At 52.6% G+C, this 12,012-nt stretch overlaps 1 protein-coding gene across 1 annotated transcript; it reads left to right on the top strand.

Annotated features, from left to right (window-relative positions):
* The first annotated feature begins 4,070 nt into the window (after window positions 1-4,070).
* Window positions 4,071-11,675, top strand: LOC119097843 (lactosylceramide 4-alpha-galactosyltransferase). Its single transcript, XM_037220794.1, has 3 exons — window positions 4,071-5,390; window positions 9,376-9,613; window positions 10,708-11,675. The coding sequence occupies exons 1-3, from the start codon at window positions 4,730-4,732 to the stop codon at window positions 10,919-10,921; spliced, it is 1,113 nt and encodes a 370-aa protein (XP_037076689.1). The 5' UTR covers window positions 4,071-4,729; the 3' UTR covers window positions 10,922-11,675.
* The last annotated feature ends 337 nt before the right edge of the window (window positions 11,676-12,012 follow it).

The raw sequence follows: 12,012 nt of genomic DNA, 5'->3' as shown, positions 1-12,012 counted from the left end.
TACACAAATGGCAATGGAGATCTTACTCTCACATCAGATTCACAATGGGATGACCCGACCATTTGACAAAGGAAACTGAACATCAAAACCACAAATCGGACAGAGCTACTTAGATATTACTGTCCATGAGGCAAGTTCAATCATCTTCTGATAATAAAAATAGTTTGCCATTACAATTGAAGAATAGTTTCAGCCTATCTAACTAGCTCGTTAGTCGTTGTTTGCGTGCTCTTCAGCAGCCTTGCTACGACAAAAATGCGAAGGCCCCTACACACATTCACCGCGGGCGCGCCAATCCGCTGGGCACAACGGAAAAACGTCAATAGTGCGCCAGATTTGAGCCATTGTCAGATCTTCTCAGTGATGTCAGCTGTTTGATATTTTCACAAAGGCATCAAACTGCTCTTGATGCCCGAGGAAATTGAAGGACTCTAGCCGCACCCTCTCCCTAGTACCCTTTCACCTGTTGTCAGCAGTGACAACGATACTTCCATTCTTCGCCACCAGGCGTCCGCAGCGCGACGATGGAATGACGTGACCGTGACTACGGCTACCCTGCAATACATCCAGACGTCGCCGCCAGAGGAACGCATGTCGGAGGACGGTCCTTGGACCGCCCGCTGTCGGGGACGCGCGGTGAGAGTGGTGGGCCTCGTCAGAGGAGTGGCCGGGCATGCTGACAGTCCGAGGAGGATGGTCCGAGTTTGGCGCATATGGGACAGAAGAGGCTGATGTAACGACACTGGGAAAGGAGCCAGCCCGCTGGAGCCGGGAGGGGATCAGGAGCAGCTGGCTGCCGCTGATGAAGGCGGTCCCAGCGCTTACCCACAACGCGAACCGCGACGCGGCCGCACTGGTGCTGCCGTACTGGCTTTCGGGCCTGCTGCTGATGGGGTACAGCTTTAGTCTGCTTACCCGTGGACCGTGGCCCGAGGTAGACGGCAGAGCAGCTTCCGTGAACGTCTTCTGGGATCTGGTGACCGCGCGGGCCGACTGCGACTTGGTAGCCGCGCGGGTCTGCCGCAGCTCGGTGGCCGCAAGGGTCTGACGCGGCTTGGTGGACGCGCGGGTCTCCTGCGACTTTGTGACCGCGCGGGCCCGCTACGACCCGTTTTGTTTGACATTTACTTTTGGGTTTTAAACGGCCTTTATGCGCACCATTCGGAACTTAGTTCCGCACAAAAAAAAAGATTCGTGAAATAAAATATTGCGGTAAATTATTTCATGTCAACAGTCAAAGGTCAGCAGTCACCAATCACTTAATGGTTTGCCATTAGAAATGAAAACTCACTTGGTGTGAAAACAAAACAAGAATGAAACCAAAAGTTGAAATAAGCAATATACATATATAATATATATATCATATAATATATATATATATCATATATATATATATATATATATATATATTGTGTTGTGTGTGTGTGTGTGTGTGTGTGTGTGTGTGTGTGTGGTGTGTGTACATGAATGTATGTATGTCTACACAGTCACGTATGTCTAGCCGGTCTTGTCAAGACTTGACTGGAGGCCAGTGAGCCGGTTTGGGTCAGCCGCCGCTCATGATGACAGCGCCCGCGCGGTTCATGAAGTGTGATTCATCAGGGCCACCGCAAAGGACCCCTGTCGAACCTTATCTCCACCAAACTCTTCTTGGTTTCCACTAAACTCCCCCCAGTAAAAGTTACTCTGCTTTCTTCTAGGCCTAGACTATAGAGATCTCAGCTTTTGTGAAAACAACTTTAGCCATCTTTGGGAAGCATGGCCCGTTTGCCCCCTTTCCCCTGGATCCGACCTTGATTTCGTCTCGCAGAAATCGCCAGGCGTAAAGCACCACGCGAAACATGAGAACCGCGATCTAAGGTCAAACGAAAGTGATTGCAGCGTTTTCGAAATTATCTCTAGAAATATTTCTGTTCACAAATTTTTCTAGAACACCGTCCGTTTTCACCGCTGTGAACCAGTTGCGAAACACCACGCAAAACACAAGGATCTCGATCCAGGGCCAAACGGACAAGATTGCAGCGGCATCAAGAATTAATCACTGATAGAGACATTTCTGCCCGCAAAAAACCTCTCTAGAACAATGGCCGTTCTCGTAGCCGTCACGATCCTGTTTGACCACATACCGTGAGTGACGTCAGGAGAGAGAAAGGTCACGGCTCCTTATTAATCCGTCACCAAAAATAGGCTCTGTAGGGCTAAATAAACTCCGTACCAAATTGTATGCCTCCGCACCAAAACATACAATTTACCACCGATTGAAGTTTTGCCACCAATATGGATGTTTTGAACGCCGTTTTAACAAACTCTATAACCATAATGAGTACTTAATTCACCACATATACGAGGCAAGTGTCCAGAAACACTATTATCCACCAGCTGGGCTGAGGTTCCACCAGATAGGTGAAATAAATCACCAAGATGCAGTAGAAAATCTAGATTTTGCACCAGATTCTAAAATATTAGGCTCACCAGCAAAAAACGGCAATATTCTAAACCAAACTGGCATCAACTTGTGAACGTTTCGGGACACGTCTGCCAAAAATCACATTGGATGTGCATTCTGAGAGCGAGTCGCTAACTAGCATTGAGTTTCGTGCATGCCTAAACATCCAGGAGCGCAGCCAGCTGGTGGTGGTGGGGACATATCCTCCCGCGAGGCCCTGAGTGGCCTTCAGGACCATCGGCACAGACTATCAGGGGCCAGATTGGAGGGCCAGAGGGCTGGCCGGGGTACGACCCCGGGGTGAAGGTCTGGCCCTCAAAGGTCAGCCAAAGGGACTCGTTGCGCCTGTCGGTGCTCCCGTGACGACGAAGGCTTCTATGTAGGTCCGAGACTGTCGAGGCTGAGCAGTTGGCTCTGAGAAGGCTTGGAAGAAGGCATCCATTTACTAAGCAGCGACAAGAGCGGTGCCCGCGATTGTCACTGAAGGCCTCCTGAGTTGGTGGGACTCATGAAACAAGGTGGCTCCCTGTAACAAGGCGCAGAGTGCTTAACACGGGAGCCTGTGTCGGCAAGGGGCTCCTAGTCGGCCACAGGCTCATTTTGCTGAAGGGGGACAGGACGGGACCCTGAATGTCAGAAAGTCACTTGCGTTGCTAGAGTTCCTCTTGCCTGACATGGGATGGAAATACGAGAAATGACAAAGAAATGATCCAAAACGAGACAATATAAGCGTCTGACTAGTCCCGTACTCTAGAAAAGAACAGTGGCCCCTCAGGGCCCCTAGGTCCGGGCCTTAAAAGAGACCCGGGCCCTGTTTTAGACGTGGCCCGATAATCCTACCTGTCGTCCATACTGTAGTCCATATACGGGCTTGGGGAAAATGTTTTGTTGTTGTCGTCACTGTCTTTAAAACCTGACTCGATGAGTTTGGGACGAGAGCTGACGCTGAGCAGAATTGCTGTGTGTGCTCTGGGCCTCCAGCCATTGTGCAATTACAATCCGACGGCAGAATTTTATGGAAACAGCTGCTTGTACCATGATGCTTGGCACGGTCTCCCTGCCCTTTGAACTCCCTGAAATTTGGCGAGAGGCGAGAGCACAGAAGGTCAGCCAAGATCGAGAATACAGAGGTCCACCCCATCCCGCCACCACCCCTACGTTATGGGCTCGCACTGGAATGCTCTCAGCCCGTGTCTAATTGTCTTAGATGTACCCCCGCGAGCACATTTATAGCGACTTAAGCCCCTATAGCGCCACGGGTGGGATGGGATCGCCAGGAGTTTATTTCAATTTTTCTGCGGAGAGCGACAAGCTGTTGCTCTCTCGGTCATGATGTGATTCACTTCGGTGATGATATCCCCTTCACCTGTAGCCTTGAAGTCTGGTCGGCTTATGAAACCAGATTTTGATAATGAATTTGCACGACTGGTGATGACATAGCCTTTCGGTAATGAACTGACCGTTTCGGCTTGCTGACTCAGTTGGTGATCAGGGTGCGTATTTGGTGCTGAAAGTGGGCATTCTGGTTGTCCAATAAATTTGTCCCCCTAAGGTCACCGCCGGCGCGCGGCGCGCCGACAGTGGAGGCCGGGGAGGGGAGCGGGGCGGGGGCTGGTCTGCATGAAGCAGTGGGTCTGCGTGCGTGTTTTGACAGACGGCCTCCCAGCGCGGCGGAGGACGGGCGGACGGCAGGTGCGCGCGTGACCGCCGCGCCGGGTGGGACTGGCGGTGCTGCGGGCGCGAACGGAGCCACGACACGACCACCCAACCAGAGGGCCGCGCTAGACAGAAGATCGGAGCAATGACCATCCAACCAGAGGGCCGCATCACACAGAAGACCGGGGCAACGGTGCAGAAGCGGAGCAGGCGAGCAGTTGTGTAACGACGAAACGCCATCACATCTGGCGGGAATGCAGCAGCGGCACCAGAGGGTCACAGCACCGTTGGTGGACGAGTGACCAGCTGGTACAGCCGGCGCCCAAAACGCCCGGACGGCACACAGCGCACCCCGCATGCATCGTGAATTTTGAGGTGGGAAAAACACACTTTGTTCCGTCCGCGTCATCGCGTTTGCTACATAGCTTGAACAGATCACAAGGTGTGCCGGGTTACAGTGGATGTCTCTAGCACATAGTGTTGATAACATCTGACGGACGATCCAATACCATCGCCGGGCGTAAAGTGCACCGAGTGACGTCACGCGTCAAGGCGACAGGACACTCGCGATCGCGGAGCGAACCTAAACAAGCTGGCCACAGGAGCGACACTTTTTACCATACACAGATGGTGCGATCGATCGACTCTCCCGCTGGCGTCGGCGCTGGCGGATCGCTGGCGTGTGCAGTACCGATGTGTGGCAGGGTGTGGGCGTGCGTCGGCTCCAGCCGGCGACGTCATTGGCTGCTGCTGTGCGCCGCCGCGCCGCTGCTTCTCTTCCTGCTCTGGCTGGTGTGGTGGCGTCCCGACCCGGCGCTCGTGGCCGTCTTCTACCCTGCCGCCGCTGAGCGCGGGCCTCCTCTTGCGGCCGTCGACTCGGAGCGCTGGCTGACTGTGCCTGTGGCGCCGCCGCTCCCGCCCGACGGCTGTATCTTCCTGCTGGAGACGTCGGGCCGGCGCCACATCACCCCGCGCGAGTGGTGCACCGTTGAGTCGGCGGCGTCCGCGCACCCGAGCATGCTCGTCGTGTTGCTAGCCGCAGCGCCACGCCTGCGCCGCTCCGCGCTCACCGACCGGCTGCTGGAGCGCAATAACACAATCCTGGCGCGGCTCGACTTTGGGTCGCTGTTCGCCGACACGCCGTTCGAGCGGTGGTACCAGAGTCGCGCCGTGCTGCGGTCGCCCTGGCCGGTGGTCCACATGAGCGACGCGGCGCGCATTGCAGTGCTGTTGCGCCACGGCGGCCTCTACCTCGATACGGACGTAATTGTACGCCGCTCACTGGCCGGTGAGAAGAGAGAGGGAAAGAGGTAGAGAGGAAGAGAGTGGGAGGGAGGGAGGGAGACAGTTGAAGAGGGGTGGGGAAGAGCAGGAGGGGGCGGACGTCCGTGCTGTTGTCATACGGGGATGGTTTCGAGTCGTGAGTGGGTACGAGTCCAGCAGTTGCCGAGGTACTGTGGCGTGAAAAGGCGGACAAGCTCCCCATTTGAGGTCGCAAAGACACTCTCGGTGTCAAAGGCAACATTACTGTAAAACGCTCTCAAATAGGGGTGTCTATTTTTATGCTTGTTTGGGGGGAACCGAGTGGCCCATGATGTCCCCCCGCTTATTTTGTGTCAACGGACTTACACTTTGTTCTGACGAGTGTCAGTTTGTATTGCAAATTGTATTATCATTTTTAAAAACCTTCAAATTAACAGTATAGCAGTCCTGCAAGGACTAATCCACGGAAGGAGGCGAAACTGGAGGCACCTTCTGATATGGAAGAGGCAGATCTCTGGAAGCCGCCTTAGCGTGCCGAAGGCACACTTTGAAGGCGGCCAGGGCCGGCAGCACGTACTCTTGGTTGGATTACGGTACAGGGATAGTCATTAAGGACTTCGGTTATTTCCGTTCTCCGTTGCTTTTCAGCATTACATGTCAGGCGTTCGTGTGTCGTGTGGCTCAAGCTGCGCAGTCTGCTGATCGCTTACGCGCTCAGCTGTTACGTGCGATCTGGCGGTGAGGGCAAACACGACTTTACATGGCCAGGGTATGGGTTGTCAAAGCGTTGATATGCGCGTTGCTCAGTAAGCAAACATATCTGTTTCATTTCTATGAGGCGACTGCATTATGGTGATAGATATATGGATGCATTGATGAATACAGTTACGAGGTTTGGAGGCCAAGCCATCTCGGTAAATTATACAGTCTACTCTAGTTTGGTTTTGTCGTCCTTGGAGAAGGTCGCTGCGCCTCCCTTGTAGAATGCTGCTCCATCTAAAGTGCAATTTTAGTGCGAATCACGAGCGTTGCGGGAAAATGTCTGCCTGAATTCGGCGTCGGTACCACATTTTGCATTTAACCTACGCCATGGCATCAATAATTGTGCAAAATACCATGATTATTATTGAGGATGCTCAAAAATCGGCCTATATTGACTGATAGTTGAGTAGAAGTAAGATTAAAAGCAAGCTGCTTGAATTGCGTGAGTAAAAGTGCGCTGTCAAAACAACGTTGAGGATGAGTTTGTTCTAATAGTGGTGTAGCAAATGCGTGTGTCATTCATAGAACCGCTACATGTATGTTTATCATATTTTTGTTGCACAGCCTGAGGTGCGCGTAAATTTCTCTGTAATGGATGCATGCTATATTAGGTGTCATTTTAATTTTACGTGAACTAGTTCTTCAGCGTGCTAAATGACCAGCCTACAAAGAAGTTTGAATTATTTGCTTAAGATTGCGCAGCATTCAATTTCACCATTTCCTGCTGCACACAGCGATACACGTGAGACCTGAAACCCTTGCAACCTAAATGTCCGATTTGATTTCGAATCGTCGAATTTCCTGCAATGGTAGAAGAGCGCAGCTACATAATTAAAAATAAAATACCACACGAATGAATCTCAAACTGTTTCGAAATATTGTCCAAAAGGCCCAGTGCCGTCAAAAACGATACCACTTTTCCAATTAATGGTGCCATGTGTTTGTCAAAGTTTAGCCAAGGATGACTGCTTTTTATGTCACAGGTGACATAATTCGACACAAATGATTAAAGGGCAATTTACAGACATCGTCTTTGTACAAGTTTTTTGCCTGCAGGGTGAAAAACGCCCGCCAAAAAGTATATTTTTGCGCAAAGACACCAATGATCGGGCCGTAAGCCCGACGACGACAGAGCGCTCAAAGCATTTTGGCCGCGTTCGTAGTGTTGCGAAATGCGTCGTGGCATGTTCGTCTTCCAGGACAAGTGGTCTTATATGGTCCGCCAACGAGGGTCGTTTAGCCGTTAGCTTGATGGTGTAAGCTTGGTTACAGGGCAGCCCACGGCCGTGCAATCGCATTGCACATTAAATGACCTTTCATGCTATTCGGATAAGAGGCCGAGGCAAAGTGGATCTGTTGACGATGTATTACAGTTATGGGATGGCTAATTAACACACGCTCGGGTAGGGGTGGGGCTCAAATTGACCTCCCCCCCCCCCCCCGAAGGTTTTTTTCCAAAATGGTTTCCAAACGGCGCGGCGTAGCCGCGCCAAAGTTTGCGTTGCTGTAGACAATTGAGTTGAGAATAGTCGGGCACCAAAAATGGAGATGTACCTTTTAAGGTCGCTGACCTATGGTCGGTCAAAGTCGGGCCATGGTTTCAGCGAAGGCAATTTCTAGGGAGTCGTTCAATCTGATCCAATAAGTGTTAGACGAGGCCCACCTTTCCGAGATACTTTGTCAGGTAACATAACAACTGAGTGAACAAGTTACATTTATCTAGGGTCAGGTATAAAGGTTAGACCAAAGGCAAAACCAGCTTGTATTATTACACTGGGGCTTGCTTTCTGAGGTGATTTCTGGCGCCCATTTCCAATTTGTTCATAACAGGAACCACATTATACACCCTTCACGGACTTCTTTAAGACCACAGCAGGTCATTGACCAAAAATGACTCGGGTCAGCATTTTGTTCTTAGGAACATGCTGCCTAACGTAATCTTAGTCGCTTTTTCAAATGCAAAACTTAATGCAGTCTCGTCTGATCTTAGTCACCATGGTCTTTAAAGACTAAAAAAGGTCACTGACCTTAAATGAGCGTGTGCCCTTTTGCATAGAACAGTTACCTTGGTTTTACGGGGCCCTTTGAAAACTAACCTGGAATTTGACCTTGTTTGACCTTACTCAACGTGAAGGTCATGACCTAGGAACTTCAAATTTTGGCCTCAATGAGTTCACGTACAGGTCAAGACATCCTGTGAATTTAGTGTTTCTAGCTCTCTTAGTTCCTGAGATCTCAGGAGGTTCAATCTGACCTCCCACCCGAGCGAAGGGCGTCGAACCGGCTACCCGGGCGTGTTAAAAGTGACAGCGAGGCTCCATGTTCGGCATGGAACCATATCAAAAATCTATCTTGGCAACATTTTTCTTTTCTGCGTGGTTTTTCATTTTTTGACTGCTCTGAATCCATCATTTAAACTATATATTGATGAAAATAAAAAGTTGCAACTTAGTTGTGATGTCTCTGAAAAATTACAACAAAGAATAAGGGGCGCCAGCATCATGCTTGGATGCGGACAAAAGCTAACTTTTGACGGACAGAAAATCTCAAATTGTAAGGTGGTTAACCCCAATGTTTAAAGCTTCCCCTCCACTGGGACGTAATATTGAGGTTGCGGCTTCAAGTTCTTCAGCTGTACCCTCCATAGCAACGCCACTACAAGGAGGACAACGTCACTACAAGAATGAAAGAAGATCGTCTTTGTATAATTGTCATCTCTTTTCTACGTTTTTGTAATGTTCCATCCCAAAATATGGAAAGGCCAAGCTAACACTGGGGGAAGGGGTAAATCCACATGGGGGGGGGGGGGCAGAACACTCACAAAAGAAAACAAATAGACACCCGTGTCCAAAATGTCTCTACAAAATCAAAAAGTGGCCCCCAATGCCTGCAAAGTGAATCCGAGCATATAATCAGGCCGATGCGCGACGAAGAGAGGCCTAATGACGGGAAAAGCCTCTATAACCCAATTTGTCCTCCTCTTGCCCCCCTCCGAGCTCCGCCATTCTGGAGATGATGATGATTTGTGTTGTCTATGGTGATGTGTAGCAGGCATAGGGCAGTTGCTGCTGTTGCCGTAGTAGTTGCATGTTGTTTTGCTGCACGGCCTGCTCTGTCTCGCGCGCTACCTGCGATCCGTCACTGGGTAACCAGCGTCCTCCGGTGATTGCTGGACCCAGTGGCGCGTGACCCGATCAGCCGCCAATCTAGGTCAGGCCCGTGACCTTCGTCTGCCGCCACGGCCGCAGCGCTGGACGATGGTGCAGGCCTGGAGTCGGAGCGAGCCGTGGCGTCGGGTGTGCTCAAGTTCAGCCGCGACTCGGCCGTGCCGCGGCTGCTGGCGAGCCGCCTGACAGAGGGCTACGACCCGTACAACTGGGGACACAACGGGCCCGGCGTCGTCACCAAGGTGCTCATCGAGGGCTGTGGCCTCCGAGACCCGCCGCTGACGATCACCCACTGCGGAAACTACACCATCTACGGACGGTGAGCGGACGGTCACCCCACCATCTACGGACGGTGAGAGCGGACGGTCACTACACCATCTACGTACGGTGAGAACGGACGGTCACCCCACCATCTACGGACGGTGAGAGCGGACGGTCACCCCACCATCTACGGACGGTGAGCGCGGTGACCACCCCACCGTCTACGTACGGTGAGAACGGACGGTCACTACACCATCTACGGACGGTGAGACCGGACGCTCACTACACCATCTACGAACGGTGAGAACGGACGGTCACTACACCATCTACGGACGGTGAGAACGGACGGTCACCCCACCATCTACGGACGGTGAGACCGGACGGTCACTACACCATCTACGGACGGTGAGAGCGGACGGTCACTCACCGTCTACGGACGGTGAGAAGGGGACGGCTACACCACCGACGAACGGTGAGTGGGACCAACCTACGGCCAATGAGAGCAGACGGCCTATGCACCAGCTACCGACGGTGAACGGGGACAGCTTCACCATCTCCATTCGCTGAGCGGGGACCGCTGCACCAGCTACGGCTGGTGAAAGCGGGACGACGTCGACACGAACCATGGACGGTAAGCGGGGGCCTTTACACCGTCCTTGGCCGGTGAGCGCGGGAACCACTGCATCAGCTATGGCCGGTGAGAGCGGACGGAGACTGATGAAGGCATGCCACGTCCACGGAGAGGACGGTCCAGATAAAGTGTCAGACCAGCTGACGCCGCCATTGGTGCAGAGCGTCAGCCGGCTGGTGCAGCGCTGCTGATCGCGACCAGGTGAGACGTTCCGAGCAGGGCTGAGGCAGGCGGCGGGTCTCCTCTGTTCGAACGATGCGTAGTAATCCGACACATGACGTGCTCAGGGTGGACTGTGCCTCCAGTGTAGGGTATGTTTGTGGCGTGCTGCTGCGTAATGCTGTTGACGTCGTGGATCTTGGGCTACACGTGCACCCGTTTTTAATGCTTCGACAGGTGAATTCCAAATGTTGCGTCACTCACACACAGCACAGCTGTGCTCCGTCCCCGCCCGCCAACAGATGTGCCCCTCTGCGGTCACCATAACGTCGTCCTGACCCTCTCCCCTCCCACGGCCGCAGGCAGTGCTTTTACGCCATCCCATGGGAAAACTGGAGCCTGTTTCTGGAGCTGGACGCGCGGGACGCCGTGTTGGAGCGCGTGAACGGCTCGCACTTGGTGCACACGTGGGGGCGGCACGTGCGCGAGCGCCGCGTGCCGCCTGGCTCCGCGTACCACCAGCTGGCCGAACAGTACTGCCCCTGGTCGCTGCAGCAGGGCGGGGCCGACTTCTAACCGGTGAGGCATGTCTTTGGGCGACGTCTGTAAGGCGGAGTTGACGCTTGACTATAACGATGGTCTTTTTTGCCTGTATTGCAGCCCTCCTCCCCCCCCCCCCCCCCCCCCACCGTCATAATTCACATTCTGGACAGCAGCAAGAGCGCCGTAAAAAGTCAGGTGGCTCGACGAGAAACAGCAAGAGGACAAGGTAGCAATGAAGCAGTTTTACGCCATGATTCAGCAACTTGTTTGATTATTTTAAGGCTTCAGCTCAACTTGAGTGAAAGCAAACGATACTAATTGTGTAGACAGATTGCTGTTCTTACGGTACCTCAGCGTGACGACAGGCGTTGAGCAGCGCCTATTGGCTCGTGGAGCAGCCGCTGGATTCGCCGAGTATTGGTCGGCCCGATCTCGGCGAGCAGTACCGCAGCCGTCTTCCGGCTCATACAAAAGCACAGCTGGTGCTGTTGTGGGTCAGCAGTGCGGCGCTCTTGAACAATGTTAGCGTACTCGCCGCGGGCTCGTCGGCGATGGAGAATCTCCGTCACCCATCCCGGATGTCGTTTAGTGTGACGCCGTTGTTGCCCCATCAGAAGTCTGGTTTGGGCTTGGGCGATGTTGATCTCCACAGCGACTTGCGCTTTGGATTTCTTACGTCTGATGCTTCCAAGATGTTTCGTGTTTTTGCTGTTATTTGTGTTTGTGACCTCGTGTTATACTTTAGTATATTCCGCTCTGGTTGGCATTACGAGAAATACAAGCGGTCGGATGCTGTTTTGCTATTATTGCTGTCTTGCGCATTACTGATAGCAAAAAATGTGGTCGACTCTTTGCAAATACGCATAGTGGCAAAGAGCACTGTTGTTACATGTTTGAAATTTATCCGTGTGTGGTTTTAGAAAAATCCTCGCCAATCTTATCCGCGCGTACACGACTACAAGGGATTTTTTTTCAATCCGGCGTGTAATTTCCGCCATTCGGCCATTCAGCGACGCGCCGAATATTGTTAGTGGGCGGCCATCTTAGAGCGCTGGTATCGAGCACCGGTAGCCAACGTTCCGCCGCACAGCGCGCGCACCGCCGCCGCGGAGCTGGCTTCCGGT

Source organism: Pollicipes pollicipes, unplaced genomic scaffold, assembly GCF_011947565.3.
Source record: "Pollicipes pollicipes isolate AB1234 unplaced genomic scaffold, Ppol_2.1 Scaffold_4549;HRSCAF=5353_pilon_pilon_pilon, whole genome shotgun sequence".
NCBI lineage: Eukaryota > Metazoa > Arthropoda > Thecostraca > Pollicipedomorpha > Pollicipedidae > Pollicipes > Pollicipes pollicipes.
The sequence above is the reverse complement of the archived record's forward strand: the minus strand, read 5'-3'. Positions and strand labels throughout refer to the sequence as shown.